At 53.3% G+C, this 18,887-nt stretch overlaps 1 protein-coding gene across 6 annotated transcripts in view; it reads left to right on the forward strand.

Annotated features, from left to right (window-relative positions):
* Shisal1 (shisa like 1) overlaps window positions 1–18,887 on the forward strand; it is a 69,023-nt gene that overhangs the window by 27,014 nt on the left and 23,122 nt on the right. For all 6 annotated transcript variants that reach the window (XM_085831442.1, XM_029470170.2, XM_085831443.1 and 3 more), the window contains exons 3-4: window positions 2,917–3,130; window positions 13,788–14,105. In XM_085831442.1, coding sequence (XP_085687568.1) covers window positions 2,917–3,130; window positions 13,788–14,105 — 532 coding nt within the window. The remainder of the gene's footprint in view (window positions 1–2,916; window positions 3,131–13,787; window positions 14,106–18,887) is intronic.

The raw sequence follows: 18,887 nt of genomic DNA on the forward strand, positions 1-18,887 counted from the left end.
TGGGGCTCCCAGGAGCCTGCAGTTCACGTTTGCTCCTCTAGTTCTCAGCCACAAGCTCCTGGTACTTGGGCTGACCCTGCATGCAAGCTTGGACTCACAGAAACCAAATCATCCAGGCCTCCAAACTAGAGCTGAGCCAAGACCAGAGACATCTCAGCATGGCCAGCCAGGAGCTAGTCAGAGCCTGGCCCTTCACAAAGGCTCTCTGTGGCACTATCTGTCTGTCTCACTCCTCCATCTCCATATCTTTCTGCTACTTTGTATATTTTTCCCATCTCTGTGCATCTCTCTTATGTGCCCCCTCTGTTTTTCATATATCTCTTCCATATGTCTCAGCATGTCTCTGTCTCTTTCTGTCTGTTGTGTGTGGCTCTGTCTCTCCTCTCTGCCCTTCCCCACATGGTGACCAAGCCACTGCTCAGAACTGGTGACTTCCTTCCCTCGTCCTTTGCTTGAGATGTAGCTTGGAGGGAGATTGCAATAGGACTCCCAGGAGAGTAAAGGCCACGCTGAGACAAGTCTGGGGCCATCACCTCCCCGGCTCTTCCCACGTGATGGGGACCCTGGTCCTCACCTCCCCGGCTTGTTCCCATGTGAAGGCAGCCCCCTGCTATATGCTGTGTCTTTCTAGCTCTTCCCCGTGTGGTAGAGGGCCCAGGTTCTCATTATTCTGGGTGTGAGGACCCAGTCATCTCTTATTACCACTAGGGACGGGGACTCAGAGGAGGCACGTGAGTGGTGGTCACACAGCTGAAAAAAAGAGCTGGGGCTGGTGAGATGGCTCAGTGGGTAAGAGCACCCGACTGTTCTTCCAAAGGTCCGGAGTTCAAATCCCAGCAACCACATGGTGGCTCACAACCATCCATAACGACACTCTACTGGAGTGTCTGAAGACAGCTTCAGTGTACTTACATATAATAAATAAATAAATAAACAAATCTTAAAAAAAAAAAAGAGCTGACTCTGCCTGGGGCACCAGAGCTAGGGTTCACCAAGTGCTGGAGTGCTGGGACTCCCGAGAGCTGGAGACAGTGAACCTGCACCCACCGGTGTTCGGAGCTCCTTGGAGCCCCACCACAGGGATTCTAATCCTTCCCCAAAAAGGGGAGGAGGCAACGGGTAGGTTCAGTCCTGGTCCCCAGCTCAGGGCTCCTCTGTCCCTGGAGAAGCAGCAGGGTCTCCCGGTCACTGGCTCATAACTAAGGCTGGAGTATCCAGGGACAGCTATGGGGTTGTGAATTAGGTCCTGGGCAGGACCTGCCAGTCTCACCCCTATGTCCACAATTGCCTCTGCCAAGGCCTGTTGGCCCCCTGCTATTGACTGTGTTTCATAGGCAAGAGGCCAGTCCCAGAGCCAGGCTTGGTCTTTCCGATAGCACCCGAGGTGTGTCCAGCGTTCCTAGGTGCCCATGCCGAGTACACAGAGCCACATTAGGGCTTCAAGTCACGCAAGCGTCATGAGACGTGACTGCTGTCCTCTGCCTCTCAGAGGTGTGCAGTTGCTTTGGGGCAGTGGTTCCCCAGCCCAAGCCCCAGGGCATGGGTTTACCAGAATAGAACATGTTCCATGTTCCCTACCCTAGAGCTTTGAGCTATGTAGGGCTTCCATTCTGACTAGCACACTTGGTGGGTCAAGACTCTGAGCCTCCCTTATCTCTTCTGTATGATGGGAGTAGATGGGACTCGGTGGTACGTCTCCCTGGGGCACCACACCAAGTGGTCTCTGTGTCCCTGAATAGGCTCTTCTCAAGATCAGGGGTGCACTGGAGGCTGGAGAGCCACTACCTCCCCACTGTGTCCACAGAAGGAGGAACTGTCCTTCAGGGAAGAGCCTTTGGAACCAGCCTAAGCACCAGCTCTCAGGGTGTCTCCCCCCCCCCCTGCGCCCCCCTTCCAGCTGGCCTGCTGGGGTCCCCTGTGGTGGTGCTGTGTGGGCTGCAATCTAATAACCTCTCAGCCGACAGAGCTTCTTGTGGGAGCTCTAAGAAGCCAGGGCCTTTGTGCCTGCGATTTGCCTGTGCCAAGAAGCCCCTTTTCAGTGATACAAATTAGATACAGCAAGCCCTTTATGAAGATACTAATTAAGCCCGAGACAGCCGCTCTGCTTTTCCATTGTTGCTTTGTTCGAATTCGCTATCAGCTCATCCTGCTTTGCCGGGAGGCAGAGAAGGCTGAATAGGGGCCTCGGTCTGTGGGCCAGGGAGAGAGGATCCTCGGGCCAGCACAGCTATCTCGCTGTATGTGTGGCCCATAGGAGACCTTGCTCAGGTCTAGGACACCAGCTTCTATAATGGAGTTACTGCTTTCAATATAGGTGGAGCCTACCCAGGTCATGCGCTCCTTTGTGGCCTGACACCCAGGAAAGCCTGATTCACAACCAACCTGCTCTGAGAGAGAGAGAGAGAGAGAGAGAGAGAGAGAGAGAGAGAGAGAGAGAGAGAGAGAGAGAGAGAGAGAAAGAGAGAGCTTGCAGGAGCTGGCTTTGAGTCAGGTGCCATCACCATTGACTGGCTCCTGGCAGGTCCTTTACGCCTCTCAGGTTCAGTTTCTCCACCTTGAAAGTGATATCACAAGCCTGCTAGGGTGATCGTGTGGATTTAGTGAGGACCCCCCCCCCAACACAGAATAGGTCCCTAGTCACTACAGGCTAAAATGCTGGCGATGACCCACCTACAGGTGAGCTTCAAGGAGCTCCAAGGATCATTCAGCCTGAGCTATCAGGGCCATTGTGTCAGAGCTGGGGATCACAGAGGTCCAGGAGCCTTTGGGGCAGAAGTGAAGCTCTTTCTGGACCCTGAAGAATTCCTAGGGGAGGGAGGGGCCTGTAGGACTCTGGAGCAGGCTGCCAGTCGCTCCTGCTCAGCACCTGTGAGCTGCCAAGGGGACCCCAGCAAACCTTGTGTCTCTGTATTCCAGTCCTGTCCGCACATTTCCGGGTCTGTGAGCCTTACACGGATCACAAAGGCCGCTACCACTTTGGCTTCCACTGCCCCCGGCTCTCGGACAACAAAACCTTCGTCCTCTGCTGTCACCATAACAACACTGTCTTCAAATACTGCTGCAACGAGACGGAGTTCCAGGCGGTCATGCAGGCAAACCTCACGGCCGGCCCCGAGGGCTACATGCACAAGTGAGTACCAACCCCCCACCCACCTCTCTACTGCTCTGACCACTGCCCACCCCTGCCCTGGGCATGCTCCAGACAGCACATGCAAGGAGGTAATCCTAGAATGAGCTTTGCAAAGACTTGAGGCAACCTGGGTTCCTGGCCTGACTGTTCTCTGAGCTTTTACAGTTCCCATCTGAGAAATGGGTATAGGGTGCCCACCTGTTGGGGCCTGCTGCAAAGGTTGAGTGGGGTCATGTCTGTGAAGCATGCAATTCCCCAAAACTGTTGGATCGTTTCATTCAATAATATTGTCAATAGCATTGATGCTGAGATGGATCCTTTGGAGGTAGTGAAAAAGCATCGAGATCAGGTCTCTAAGAGGAATTTGCTGGCACAGAAGCAGAGGCTGTACTGCTAGGGGCATGGTGGGTCAAAGTGGTACACACTTCTATTTGAATGGAGTTGACCATCCTTTACTGTGTTGGGAGTCAGGGGCAGGGGGTCATTGCATTTCTTGTGTGCTGGCTGTTGATGTGGTTTTGCCAATTTCTTTTCCTACTACATTTTTGGTGTTTTTTTAGCAAGAAATCTTTATATATGAAGAAATCACTATACAAATATTTTCCAGTGCTTTTTACGCACACTCAGCAGTCTTGTGACCACAGGATACCCATTTATTTTTTATGGCGTCTAATGTTTGCCCTTTTGAGAAAGGCTTTTCCTTCTGAGAGCATTGAAGAATTCTCCTGTCTTCTATTTCATGTTTCCAATTTGGCTTCCCAGTCTCTTATCTGTTGTTTGGGTCAGACTTACCTTAATGTAAATATTCCAACAAGAACTGGGTTTTATTGTCTTTTGCATACAAAGAATGTCTTAGTTTCTTTTCCCATTGCTCAGATAAGATCCCCCAACTAGAGCAATCTAAGGGAGAATGGCTTACTTATATGGCTCACGGTTCCTGGGAACACAGTCCATCATGACAGAGTCAACATGGCAGCAGGCAGGGAAAATCTGTCAGGAAGAGAAGGAAGCTGGTTGGCCACATTGTACCTGGGAAGCAGGGAGTGAAGAGGAATGGGGTCCAGGTTATAAGGACTCAAGGCCAGCCCCTGGTGACTCACTTCTTCCAGCAAGGCTCCCTGTCCTAATGGTTCCACACAGCCTTCCCTAACAGCGCCACCATCTGGAGGCCAGTGTCCAAGCACTGGAGCCTGTGAGCAACATTCCACCTTCAAAGACCAACAAAGCCCCTTGTTCCTGCCGAACTGTCTGCCTTCTTTCTGTCTACTGGCGTGACACTCACGCTCACCCTGTGCTATAATGTGCCACACGTGAACCCCAGGGTAGAGTGTCATAGCTCTCTGGCCTTTGCTGGAAGGCCATGTCATATGTTAGTGTTACACTGTGTGAGTTGCTGACTCCCAGGCTGACTTCATGTTTCTGGGGTTTAATTGTCCCAGGCTCTTTAGACCCTGAGTTTTAGAACTTACTTATGTGATTCTCCTGCTCTGCGGGCCCTATCAGAACAAAACCAATTAGTCTGACTGGTATCCTCTACTGCAGCTAGCTTCACATAAGATCAACTTTTGGTGATATCGTTTCTTTTTCAGTTTTTGGTGTTGATTGTTTCCACTCAAGAACACACACACAGCCTGTTTATCCATTTGATTCAAATTTTCTAGGCAAGTGTTCCACCACTGAGCTATCTCCAGCCCTTCGGATTTTCTTTTGTAATGCTTTTGGTTTTCTATGTAGGGAAGACGTGGGTGACGTCTGCGTTTGTTTCTAGCTTGCTCTTTTCAACGCTGCTCTCAGAAATAGCCTCTCTTCCTTTTACCCTTCTGACTATGGATGATCAAAAATCAGGAGTCTTTATTCATGAATTCTGTCCTCAGTTTTTGTAACACTTTTTCGATCGATTCTCTCTTGTTTCCAGTTATGCCACTGGGGAGAAATAACCCCATATCCCCCTTCCTTGCTCGTGAGACAGGAGCTCATAGGGTGGCCCTGAACTTGCGCACAGCCTCCTGAGTCCTGATGCCAGCCTTACTTTCACAGTTTCTGGCTTTTGTTTGGTTATTGGTTGGTTTGGTTTTTCCAGACGGGGTTTTCTCTGAGCAGCCTTGGCTGTCCTGGAACTCTCTCTGTAGGCCAGGCTGGTCTTGAACTCACAGAGATCCACGTGCCCTTGCTTCCCCAGTGCTGAGCTTAAAGGCACGCCCCACCACCACCTGGCTTTTTGTTGCTCGTTCTTGGTTCTGTTTGCTTTTGGTTGGTTGGCTGGTTGGTTTTCCTTTTCCAGCTGCATAGACTAGTGTTTCTAAAACATGCCAACAGTCAGGCATTCTTATTATCCCTACATTATGTGAGGCTTCAACTCTTGCCCTCGGGAGTGAAGGATTTCCCATGGTAGGAACAATGGACTGAAAGGGAATATTATGGAGTGGCACTTGATAAGGATTATGGCAGTGCCGGGAGCAACAGGGCTGAGGAGCTGAGCCTCTAGCTCCGTCTGCCTCTGGAGTTTGAGACTTTGCTACCAGACTCCGTTCCCTCTGGAGAAGGTGCCTCTTTCCTTTGGGTGGGCAGGAGATGCAGACTCTCCGACTATCATCCAAACCTCTCCTCCTCCCACCCCGGCCAGCTCCTGAGAGCTCCTTTCTCAGCTGCACGGAGCTTCCCCTGAATATCCTGCCATCTGCTTGGGCCTCTGAATAATCCTGTGTGTGAAGTGGCTCAGCAAGCCCTGTCCATCATAGCAAGGGCTGGAACCAAGCCTGGAATTTGGCCTAAGCCTTTTGTGAGACCACGGGCTGTTTCCATGAGGGGGGAAGGGTAGTACCAGGACTGGGGTTGGAACTCAGCGTGCTACAGGTGCCCTGGGAAAGCCAGGCAGAGGCTGGGCCCCCCCCACACACACAAATAGACTTCCTCGAGGTCTGGCACCTGGGGTCTGGGAGCCTCCCTTAGAAGCCCACAGGTTTCTATAATCTGCTCCCACAGGGTTTCCCACAAAGCAGGCACAGGGGCCTGGCTGTTGCTGCTGGCTGCCAGTACCCAGGGCCTTCCCCCAGAGGGAGTGGGAATGGTGATGCTCTGAGTTTTTAATCCTTGGCTTTTGGAAGCACTCCCGGCAGCGGGACAAGGCATCTGTGAGTCTCTGTGCTGTCTGTCCTGCTGTGCTGGTTTGACACAGGAGAACAGTGGGGATCACAGACATCCTAGGGCTCTGGAGACCCCCCCCCTTAGGAACTCTGGAGAGTCTTCTGGCAGAGGCAGACCTTAGGGGGAGGCTCAGGCAGGGATTACGCACAAGGCACTCTGATGTTAGGGTCTGGTCCTCCTTCACTGTGAGATCGCCTGGGCCTGGGCGGCACTATTCCAGCCTCTACCTGTCAGATGTAAGGACCATCCCACACCCACCCCGCTGACACCAGTGTCCTTTGACAGATGTGGCGCCTGCTGACCTAGGGCATCTTCCTTTGTAAGTGTCTAGCCATCTTCCTGATACTCCCTCTCCATAGGGTGATACAGTTGGGCCCTGCTGTCTCACCACCAAGCCAGCACTCCTTCTAAGGGAGCCGAGGCAGCCAGACCTAGAAATGAAGCAGAGTAGACACTTGTGGGAATGAATAACTCTGGGCAGACTCCTCGCAGAGGAGGAGTGGACACGGATGAGACTGGGTTAGTCCTGGCCTCCCAGGTGGGACAGGGCTTCCTAGACAAGGTCTGGGGGGTGGGGGGTGGGGGTGGGAAGGGCGCCTCCCAACCAAGGGTGGGGCTTCTCAGCCAGAGGCAGTAAACTCCCAATTGGTTGGGATAGGAATTCTATCCTGAAAGCTCTAAGTAGCATTTGTATCATAGAGCGAGCTATTGGGACGAGGACCCTGGGGACCTAATCAGTCCACAAAAGCCAGAATGTGGCTTGGGAGGGAATCAAGCCACACAGAGGGGCAGTGGGAGCCTTCTGTCCGGTTTCCAGGCTCAGGGGCTTTGTGGAGAGAACCCAGGCCCAGGGACCTAGAGCAGGGGTTGACTTCCAGGTGGACTCAGTTATAGAGGGGTGACAAGAGGTGAATCTTTGGGAGTCAGAAGTCGGGATGACAGCCTGAAATGTGGCCAAAGAAAGTCACTGTCACTGTAGGGTAGATTCACAGTATGGAGACAACTTGTGGATTCACTACCATTTAGGACCTTTGCCATACCAAAGTCACAGCCACCCTGAGTCTCCAACAGCCTCAGACACTCTGGGAGGGAGAAGGGAGGGACCAAAAACATGTGGATGCGGTCCCTTGTCCTGGACCCCAGCAAGTTGGCAAGAGTTGAAACTGGGGACACAGACACCCTTGATCTGTCATTCAGCCACAGGGCAGGAGGCTGGGCCTTGTCTGAAGCCAGGGAAGTTGCCCCATCTCCTGAGGCTGGAGATCCAGAATCTCAGGCACCGCCCAATGGTTCAAGCCAGTGTGACACCCCCCCCCCCCCAGAGGACCCTGTTCCGAGTGCAGGCTCCTCCTCTTCCACCGCAGTGAGTCAGCAGGAGGTGGGCTGGTGACCTGGTCTTATTTATTTGTGTGTTTTGGATGAACAGAGTGTTGTGTGGTGATTCCCGCTGCCTGGCAGGAAGGCAAGCCACTGAATGCGAAAAGGAGGCTGCTTTGCCAATTCCACCACAGCAGCAAGATGCCTGCTTCCAGCCCAGCAGGCAGCCAGGGGCCAAAGGAGGGCCAGCCAGGCACCCTACACCCCTCCTAGACTGGTCTTGTCCCTGACAAGTCAGTGGGGGAATCTTTGCTCAGAGCCACAGGAAAAAGCATTCAGTTTTCTCTGTGTGTCTCTCTGTCTCTCTGTGTCTCTCTGTCTCTCGTGCTTGCCTGTATGCTCTCTCTCTGTCTCACTCTGTCTCTGTTTCTCTGTCTCTCTGTCTCTCTTGTGCTTGCATTCATGCTCTCTCTCTGTCTCACTCTCTCTCTGTCTCTCTATCTCTCTATCTCTCTTGTGCTTGCATGCATGCTCTCTCTCTGTCTCACTCTCTCTCTGTCTCTCTGTCTCTCTGTCTCACTCTTTCTGTCTGTTTGTTTCTCTGTCTCTGTCTCTCTCTTGTGCCTACCTGTATGCTCTCTCTGTGTGTCTCTGTCTCTCTCTCTCTTTTTCTCTCTCTAGAGGTAGGACGCCAGGCGATGGCTAGGAAAGAGGGCCCGCAGGTGTGAAGATGGGTCTCCAGAAAAAACAGTTGGCTCTCCTGGGCCTGAATCTGGGTGGACCACTGGGTCGAACTGGGTCTTGTGTTCAACACGCTCCCTCCTGATCCTGTGGTCCTGCTCTTTGGTTAAGCCTATTAGCAGCTAGGCCCAAAGAGACAGCAGCTCACCCCACTGGGACATCCCCTGGCAAGGAAAATAAAAATTTTTTTGTTTATACAAGTGAGCTCTACCTCCCAGGTTACTAAACACAAGACCTGTGCCACCTATGACTGCACCAGCCGACCTCTTCCTGGAAGTGTAACTTTAGGCATGGTTTCCTGCTTGTCCGCGCCTAGACCTATTGAGGACATCCTCAGTGATTTTTAATTGTGATTGTTTAGATACAGGGTCTCATTCTGTAGCCCAGGCTAGCCATGAACTCAAGATTCTTGAGTGCTGGGGATCACAGGTATGCACCACCACACCTGGCTTCCTCTGAGATGACAGGTGTGCACCACCACACCTGGCTTCCTCTGAGATGACAGGTGTGCACCACTACACCTGGCTTCCTCTGAGATGACAGGTGTGCACCACCACACCTGGCTTCCTCTGTGATCACAGGTGTGCACCACCACACCTGGCTTCCTCTGTGATCACAGGTATGCACCACCACACCTGGCTTCCTCTGTGATCACAGGTGTGCACCACCACACCTGGCTTCCTCTGTGATCACAGGTATGCACCACCACACCTGGCTTCCTCTGTGATCACAGGTGTGCACCACCACACCTGGCTTCCTCTGTGATCACAGGTGTGCACCACCATACCTGGCTTCCTCTGTGATCACAGGTGTGCACCACCACACCTGGCTTCCTCTGAGATGACAGGTGTGCACCACCACACCTGGCTTCCTCTGTGATCACAGGTGTGCACCACCACACCTGGCTTCCTCTGTGATCACAGGTGTGCACCACCATACCTGGCTTCCTCTGTGATCACAGGTGTGCACCACCACACCTGGCTTCCTCTGTGATCACAGGTGTGCACCACCACACCTGGCTTCCTCTGTGATCACAGGTGTGCTTCACATGAGCCTGCCCTCACTGATTTCTTCTCATCTGTTCTGTTTGTGACGGAGTCCCATGTAGCCCAGGCTAGCTACCAACTCTCTATTTGGCCAAGGATGACTTTGAAGGCCTAATCGTCCTGCCTCTACCTTCCAAAAGTTGAGATTAGAGGCATGTGTCACCATCTTTTATGCAGTACTGTGGAAAAAACCTAGGGCTTCATGAACCAGAAAACAAACAAAAAACAATCAAAACAAAACAAACAAACAAACAAACAAAACCTCTACAAGCTGAACTGCAGTCCCTGCCCCTCCCCCTCTTTTCTGGACTTCTTGCCAGTTTTCAAAGCCTCACACACAATTACACCCCGAAAGTGAGTCTTGTACTCACTTCTACTTCAAGACAGAAACTGAGGCTCATCTCCCTAAGACTAATGGAAAGTGAATTTTAAAGAGCTGAATTTAGGTTCCAGTGGCTCCCACCTGCTGAGCCCGAGTCTCCATTGTCAGGCTGACAGGGTCGCTTCCACAGTATGTTCTGTGTTACCACTTTACGGATGAAGTCTGCACTGGACTGTTCCCATTTCCACCAGCCCAACCCAACCAGCAGGGCAGGACTTAAGCAGCCAGGGTCTTCCTGCTCTGACTGCTGGGCTGGACCACTGCTCCCATGACTTCTGGGGATTTCCATCCCAGTCCAGGCCAGGCTGCAGCTGTCTGCTAATGGCTTCTCTGCTCTGCAGACACATTTCGAGTCCTCCAGTGGGAAGGTTCTATTATCGCTTTGGAAACCCCAAGGAAGCTGACTCACACAGACCTGCACATGGCGCCTGCCACTGTCTGAGACTGGGCTGGTCACAGAAGCCCCACCGCAGCATCTGTCTTTTATCTTCGCCCTCCACGCAGGCGTGGCCAAGGCCCGGCATCTGAGTGCAGTTAATTTCCAGATTGCATATTTTAAATGGCATTTTAAAAATTAAAACCTCAAATCCTTACAGCTGGCAGACCTTGGAGAGTGTGGCCTGGGGGGCTGCAAGCTGTCATGGAGAGGTCTGTAGTCCTGGCCTCGTGGTGGAGCCAGGATAACAGTAGAGAAGCTGGGGATGCCTCTCTAGTGTCTGTTTTAGATTTGACCTTGGGATTTCCCAGGACTTAGCACACTCTGAGGTTGTAGGGACCTAGCTCCAAACTCCTGGCCTGGAATGGAAGTCCCCATCCCCCTACCGGGAAGTCATGGGAGCATTGGTCCAGCCCATCAGTTAGAGCAGGGAGACCCTGGCTGAAGCAGTACTGCCTTGCCGGTTGAGTTGGGTTGGTGGAAATGGGAATAGCTCTGTGCAGACTTCATTCACAAAGCGGGAATCACAGACCATACTGTGGAAGCGGCCTTGTCAGCATGACAACGGAGATGCTGGCCAAGCAGGTGGGAGCCACTGCGCTCCAATTTCAGCTCTTCACAAATTCATTTTCCATAGTCTTAGGGAGATGAGCCTCAGTTTCCAAATCTGTGAAACAGGGATGGCTTAGTCACTGTGAGTGACACCCTGTGGCTGCCCATATGGGGCTCATCTGGGAAGTGGGGTCGCCACTCTGAGCTCAGAGTGTGCGGCACAGGGTCAGAACTGAAAGTGTCCCTGTTCATCACTAGTGTGCTAGTCACACAACTATAACACCCGGCCAGTGCTGGTTGGTATCACAGCACCTGTGTCCCGCCAATCCCCAGTTCTCACTGGGACAGTACCACACAGGTGTGTTTGACATGCAAGGACAAGGTGGATCCCAAACTGCTTTGGGGGAGTCCACAGTATCATGGGACTACCTAGAGTCTTGCAAATGAAAATAGGCCACAGGGTGATCTCAGGGACCCAGTGACATTGTGACCCATATGAAGTTCAAGAAGGCTTCCTGTGCCTGGTGCACAGGAGGCAGGGAGTTGGCTCAGCAGGGGTGCATCACAGCATGGGGCTAGGTTTCTAAGTCTTATGTGGTACCCCTTGGAACTGCTTATATTGCACTTAGCCAAGGTGCTCTGAGGAATTCAAATCCCCATTCTGCTGTCATGGCTGGGGAATCTTAGAGAAGACTTTGGTCTCCCAGAGATCCCGCTCCCTGCCCAATTTCCACCTTAGACACCACAGGTCTGTTTCCTTCCATCTTAGCACTGTGCAGAGCAGAGGGGACCTTTAGCTGCCCCTTGTCCTGCGCTGGCTTTTTGGAGTGTTTCTAGCTCCAGGCAGGGCCACCACCCCTCCTGCTCTGGATGCCAAACAGCATCTGGAGAGAGAGGCCCTGTTCCCTCCCCGCCTCCTCAGCCCCCAGGCTGCTGCCATGGGAACCACCAGGAACAGCCTGGTTTTCAGAGCCCTGACATGGGGGCTGCAAGAGAGAGAGAAATCTGGGGAGAGATGGGTGCCTGGGACCAGAGCCCACCTAGACATCTGTCTCCCATGAGACTTCAGCCTGTAAGTGAGTTGGGCTCTTGGCCCTTTTCCTCTGGCATGAATTCTCTGCTGTGCCCTGACACTTCCAGGCAAAGCTAGTGTCCATTAATAAAAGGCTCATTGCTGGCTGTCAGTCATTCACACCTTTGTGTGGCAGTAGTCGGCAAAGAGATGGAGTTGCAGAAAGAAGCTGAGACTTCCCTGTTTAGGATTTGCTGGGTACTGAGCCCAAGTACTGACTGGTACTGAGTTCTAAGCACCTCTCTTGAGGCTGTCAAGCTCCGTGTGCACAGCACGGCAGAGCCTTACCAACAGCCATACCTCCGCAAACTCCCACTGCCCCGACTCCCAAGAGAAGTCTTCCGTCCTAGAAATTGGCCAGCTGAGACACATTCTCCTGAATAGAGAGAGGAAGTGGACTTATTGACTCTGCTTCTGTCCTGGCAGGGCTGGGCAGGGAATAGCCACCATCTCACCACCAGAGGCCACAGCTGGAACTAGGGGTCAGCCTCGGAAGTCGAGGAGAGACTTAAGACCTGGAGATGGATGGGGTTTCTCATAGACCACGCAGGGAAGCAGACCCAGGAGATCAGGCCAAGCTCCATTCCCAGCGCAGACTAGCAGGAACTCCAGGGCCTTCTGGAGTGGAGGTTTCCTGCTTGCCTCTTCTAGGCTGGTCAGTAGCCTCTTCTCAACACCCTGGCTGGCCCATGCCCACTCAAGCAGATGCCCATGGCAGGGAACAGACTGAAGTGGGTGTCACTTGAGCAGTTAATAAACTAGTCCCTTGAAACGGCCCAGGCCTTGGCAAGTTCCAGGCAGCAACCCAGCTGTGGTGTCAAACCTAGAGGCAGTCCACCCTAGGGGACTAAGACCCCAATCTGGGGTGGGAACATCAGGGGCACAGATATGCCAAGTGATAGAGGCCAAAGGAGAGGCTAGGCTTCATGAAGACTTGGGGGATTGGAGCAGTCTCAAATGAGGGTACCCCAAACAGTGGGACAGAGTGGAAGGAGGTGGGGACATGGGAAAGGCTACCTGGCAGAGGGTTTGGTCTGTGTGGAGGCACTGGACAGGGGGTGGCCAGTTGTGTGCTTCAGTGCCCAGCAACATGTAAAGAAAGAAGCAAGCTTGCTATGGGTTGGGAGCGTTTGAAGTATTAAATCCTAAGGACTCTTGCCACCTCTGCCAGGAGACTGCAGCCTCTGTGGGGGGAGCAGAGGGGTGATGGAATGGCCAGGGATGCGGCTGTGGCTTGTAGGGTGATTTCCCAGCACAACAAAGCCCCAAGCCCTATTCCCATCACCTACAAACCAAACACTTGTCACCCCAACGCTCTGGAAGTGGAGGCAGGAGAACCAGAAATTCAAGGTTATCTTTGGCTTACATAGCAAGCTCGAGGCCAGCCTGGGCAACAGAAGGCCTTATGTTTAAAAAAATAAATAATAAAAAAAAAGTTATGGAGATTAAGATTTCTCTGTGGTCAGAAGGAAAAGACTTTAGCGAGGGCGGGGACTGAGCTGAGGTGGGAGTAGGGAATTCTGCAGAGGCTCTGAAGGCTCTCACGGGGTTTTGAGGCACGTGGGGTATGACTTGGTTTTCTGTTCCCTCAAAGCCAGGTCTGTGGCATCTGCCCTTAGGAGTGAGGCCAGGAGGGATGGAACAGGAGTGTCCCAGGGGCAGTTGTGGTAAGCACAAAGCCAGCAGGGAGCCTGGCAAATACAGGGAAAGGTGGGGTGGGGTAGGGCTCCAATAGTCAGTTTAGCAAAGTCAGAGCTCTTGCAGAGTGCCTGTTAGGGAAGGACCCAGGGAGTCTAGCCTAGAGCACAGGGCAGGTCCAGGGCAGTGGCCAATGGAGTGCAAGGGACAGGGCAGGTAGGGGTGGAGCCTAGTGCTGGAAGTATGTGTTTGCTAGCCTGTGATGGATGCTGGTAGACAGGGCCGGGGCTTCTGGGAGTGTGGCTCAGTCTCTGCTTCTCTTTCCCCAGCAACTACACTGCGCTTCTGGGAGTGTGGATTTACGGCTTCTTCGTGCTCACGCTGCTGGTCCTGGATCTGCTCTATTATTCCGCCATGAACTACGATATTTGCAAGGTTTACCTCACTCGGTGGGGGATCCAGGGACGGTGGATGAAACAGGACCCCCGGCGGTGGGGGAACCCTGCTCGAGCCCCTCGGCCAGGACAGCCGGCCCCACAGCCGCAGCCTCCCCCTGGTACCCTGCCGCAAGCCCCCCAGGCCGTGCACACACTGCGGGGAGACACACACAGCCCACCCCTGATGACCTTCCAGAGCTCATCCGCCTGGTAAGTGTTTGCGAGAGCAGCCTGGGTGGACTGTACTCTTTATCACTGCTGCTGAGGTCCGACCACAGGTGACCTGGCTATTTGCTGTCCTTCCTGTTCGCCAAGGAGGACTTTAAAGCCACATATGGCGTGTGGCAGCACATATGTGTCTAGGGGAGAAACCAGAAAAGACAGGTCGTCGCTTGAGTTTCCTAGTGGCCAAGGCAAAAAGGGGGAAGTTGGATGGCTTTTCAAGTTTCTGTCAAAGGAAAGAAAGCTTAACGGTGATGGGGAGAAGAGGTCAGGAAATGAATCTAAATCTATCCTTTAGTTCCTTTGTCATACATACCTGGAGGTGACTCAGGCAGGCTGTCCCATCATGAGAGAGGAGGATGGTGGCAAGGGAGGTGACATAACAAAGGCTTGGCTTTGGGGGTGGCTGGGTCTGGTCCCATCTGGGCAGCTGTCATCTCTGCCCTACTCCGGTAGGATGTTGGTGGTAGGGCGTGGCAGCACTGCTGCCCAGAACTGAGGACTTTCAAAGCAGGTGTCTCATGAGGTCAGCTAGCCCAAGAACAGAGATAAGCATGGCTTTGGCTTAGGGTCATGGGTGGTCAGGGTCTGGGGCCTAGGTGGTAGCTGTAGTACTCAGATTCTGAACACAGCATCCCTGGGGGGTGGTCACAGCCCAGAGTCCTGCAAGATCATCTTGAGCCCTCTTGCTGGTGACTTGCACCCTTCTAGCACAGTGACCACTAGGCTCTGAAGGGGACTGGCCAGCACTTGCTGATATAACAGAGTTTTGTTATATCACCCTTAGACCTTCCAATCCCTGTGAGAAGCCACCGTGGTGTACTGTCCTTGGGTTATTCTGGGACTGTCCAGCGCATAATAGGCACACAGTGCACCTCTGTTGCTTCTCCTGGGAGGCACTGGCGAGCTTGTTAGCCACTGCCAGAGCAGCTCCCAGGTATCGACCTTTTCAATAATGAATGGCGTGAATAATTAATCAGATGCACTTACCAAACGAGGAACTGCCTGTCTATCATGCAGGAGACAGTCACTGTCTGTCTTTCCTTGGTTGAGCTCAGATGAGCTCTGGGCTGACTACTGTGGTGGGAGGTGAAGGTGAAGAGAGCCACCATTCAGGTGGAGAGCAAGACCCAGACCCAAGGAAAGCTGGAGAGTGAGCAGTCTGTTTACTGTACCTAATGGTGAGGGTCCCCAAAGTATACATCCCATGTCTGTGTCAGAGAATACTCAGAGCCCACTGGCCAAGAGGGCCTGGTGGGGTGCCTAAGGGCACCCTAGTTTTAGTTGGAATGGGCCTCCTCCGTCCTTTCCTTTGGGGTCCCTGCCTATTGCCCAGGAGGGCATTAAAGGTTATCAGTGTTCTATACTCACAGCTGGAGTGTGTACCTGTCTGGAGGCCCACAGTGCCTGGAGATGTACTACGACCTCACCTCTGCTCCTGATATCCGGGGTTACCAGCTAGGATCTCTGTGTCTGTCTCAGTGTTCCCCCTCCCCCACACTGGTTTTCACCAACATGGACAGATTACGCACCTACTGTATGCCAGGTGCCATGCTGCACCTCTGGGATACAGGCATAGAGGAGGTGGCAGGGGCGTGCCCAGAGCTTGGAACTGTACAGAAGCTAGAGTTTATGGAGTCTGAGAGCAGATGTCTGTCTGGATGCGTGGGGCACACATACTGTGGAGCTCAGCCGTCCCTGTCCTCATGGTTTCCTCTTCAGACTTGGGGAGTTGTGCCTGAGGCCACCCGCTTGCCCATTCAAACCATAGCTCAGAGTTCCACGTGTGGAGGGAATGTTCTAGCCACTGGCCACATTCACACACCACCTCCCGGTCACTTTCTGTCCTTGGATATGCTGTGACTTTGCCTGAGGCTTCAGGGTTTTTTTCCTCAGGAGAAACAAGGGGAGAGGGTTGGGCAGCCACATGGGACCTCCTCCTTTGCCACCCCAGGGTCCCCTGGGAGACTAGAGGGGCAGGATGCAGGACTTTGGAGGCCGTCTTCTGAGTTCAGCCTGTGGCTTCTCTGGCTTCTAGGGCACACGACCTCTAGCAGAGGAGCCAGGTCACCAAGAGGGTGATGGTGGCAGGCTCCTGTGTTGTCACTTTGGGAGGCTCAAGGTCACATGACCAGCTGAGCAGGGTAGGTCAAAGGCTCCTGCAAGATGAGGATCCAGGCAGTTATGGGAGGTCTTGGCTGCCCAGGCTCTAGGGTACCCCTGCCCTGCTATAGGGGAAACAGAAAAGCTATACCATCTGCTGGGGCTTGATAAGTGACAAGCGCCCTGAGTGGCCCCTAAGTTGCCACTTCTACATCAATACTGAAGACCCCAGGGGCTGTGGCACAGCCTCGGCCCCTCAGATCCTGTGAATCGTCTCTCTGTTCATTACTCCATCCATCTCCCTCTTAAGCAATATGACTGTCTAGCTGAAGGCAAAACCAGGTGCCAAATTAAGCCACCAGGCCTACGAAGCTTCAGCCAGCTCTGTATCTCTAACTGAGTTAGAGGGTAGTGGAGCCCGGGTGATTTCATTGAGTTTTACAGAGGAACTTTTGTTCAGATTCTCAGACCCCATCTCTGTTCAGATAACTGAGACTTCTCTGTTCCCTGCAGCCTCGGTGCCCTCCACATCTTGAATCTCTCTTTACTTACCCTCCCCAGGCCCTGCCTTCCTCAGGCAGAAGTGCTCCAGCCTCCTCCTTGGCTGCAGATGACAGTGGCCACTGTCCCCAGATCAGCCCCCTCCCCAGGCTTCCTCTCTGTGCCCTGTCTTCTGCTGATGGTCCCAGCAGCTTGTTTGCCCGTGGTTTCTGGTGGTGCCAGGCTCTCAGCCCATGACAGGGCTGCCTTTGGCTCCTAGAAGATGCTCAGTGGCTTTGTTCTGACGGTGTAGCCGGTCAGCCAGTGCGCAAGGTGCAGTGCAGGATCTGGCTGAGCATGGTCACCTCCAGCCCAGGTCCCCAGGGGCATCTGGAGGGAGCTGCTGGTGCCCTTCATGAAACTCAGCTTATCTGCCTCTGCATCCTGCCTGTCCTGTGACAGGTGGAGAGGGGTCAGTTGTCATGTTGGCCACCCCATCCTTGTCCTAGTAGTCATTGGCACATATGTAGGGGGTGATATGTGTGCGTGAGAACGCACACGCACACACGCACACACACGCGTACACACACACACACACACATTACACTCCTCCCAGCATCACTAGGCTTGATATCTATCTTATTAGGGTCCCAAAGGTTAAATTGTCCTCACTTCACGGATGGGGAAACTGAGGCTCGGGCCACGTGCCAATGGCAGAGCTGAAGCCCGGGGTGCTCAGGGAGCCGCAACAAAAGCCCACTCCTATATTGTGGTGGCTCCCAAAGCTTCCTGGACTCCGCTGGGCACCTCCTAGTCAGCTGTACTGAAGAGTTCCCTCTCCCCAGCAACAAGATAGTCACTGTTCTGTCACCTCCTGGTCTTGTGACTTTTCTGTCCCCCCCACCCCTCTTCCAGGAGAGGGTGTTCCAAAGATCTGCACGGCCATTTCTACTGAGTTCCCTACCCAACACTCTGCCACTTATGTCTGTAGACAGGGAAACTGAGGCACATAGCAGTTTGGTAACCGGCCCTGGGTCAGCCTGCAAGTCGGCGGTCAGCACTTGAAGGCAGGTGCTCTGACTCTAGCCAGACTGGAAGAATGCTTGGCTGGCTGGCCATCTCCATCTTGACCACACTGAGGCAAGAACCTCCTACCTGTCTTCCTCTCCCTGTTCTTTGTGCCTGGCAGCAGAGTGGCCCTTTGAAAACAGAACCAAAACCAGCTAATGGAATCAAGATCTTCTTCACTTGCTCACAAAGCCTTGCTGCCCCAGGGCCTCAGCTGCCGCTTGCTCCCAACCTAGCAAAGCACTTCACCTAAGTAACCTGTGGGGCTAGCTCCCTTCCTAAGGAAGGAAGGATCCGAGCTCAGAGGCTCCTCCCAGACAGACTGTCCTTACCCCTCCCCTCCATCTCCTCTGTACCCTGACACCATCACACAGAACTCCCTGCATGCACTTTTGGTCCCTTTGATGTGTTATCGCAACCTGGCACTATGTCTGGTTTCCTGTTTGCTGTCTGTCTGTCTGTCTGTCTCCCTGGAAAGGAACCCTGCAAAGCTGGACTCTACAGAGCTCCGGCACTGAGAACAAACACCTAGCTCGTGGTAGGCACACTCTGAGTGGATGGCCTGTGTCCCAGGGTGAGGGTGGGGTATTGAAGCTCCCCCCACCCCAATGAAGGTCAGCTCAGTGAATGAACCACAGAGTGCACAGCAGGCTGAGGCAGCAGAGCTTCATGGCTCCGGTGGACAGGGTTGCTGACTCTTTCCAGCAGCCCCACAGTGAGTGCCCTCAGGCCAATCCAAGAAACCGAGGCCCAGGGAGAATGACAGCAGAATTCAGCGTGGCTGATGTCTGAACCCAGGGCCTGGAAATTTAGGTCCCTTCCCGACTGGGACATCTGCCTCCTGAGATTCCTGAGACACCTGGCTCAGGTTGGGTGTGTCACCAGCTGGAGAGTGTGGCTTCCTGGCCTCATCCATTCCTGGAGGGACTCCAAGGGTCCCCTAAACCAACAGGTAGTCTAGGGTTCCAAGTAGCCCCATAAAAAGTTCTCTGTGGCTTGGGGCAGCAGTGATCTGAACTCAGCCTGGGTTCCTGCTATCCTAGCCCTTTCCTGAAGGCTGAAGAGACCTGATGGATTGTCCTGGTACATGCTAGGCTTAAGGTCTCTGTCCTTTCTCTT

This window comes from Mus caroli, unplaced genomic scaffold (assembly GCF_978045245.1).
Source record: "Mus caroli unplaced genomic scaffold, Mus_caroli_1 scaffold_16, whole genome shotgun sequence".
Lineage (NCBI taxonomy): Eukaryota > Metazoa > Chordata > Mammalia > Rodentia > Muridae > Mus > Mus caroli.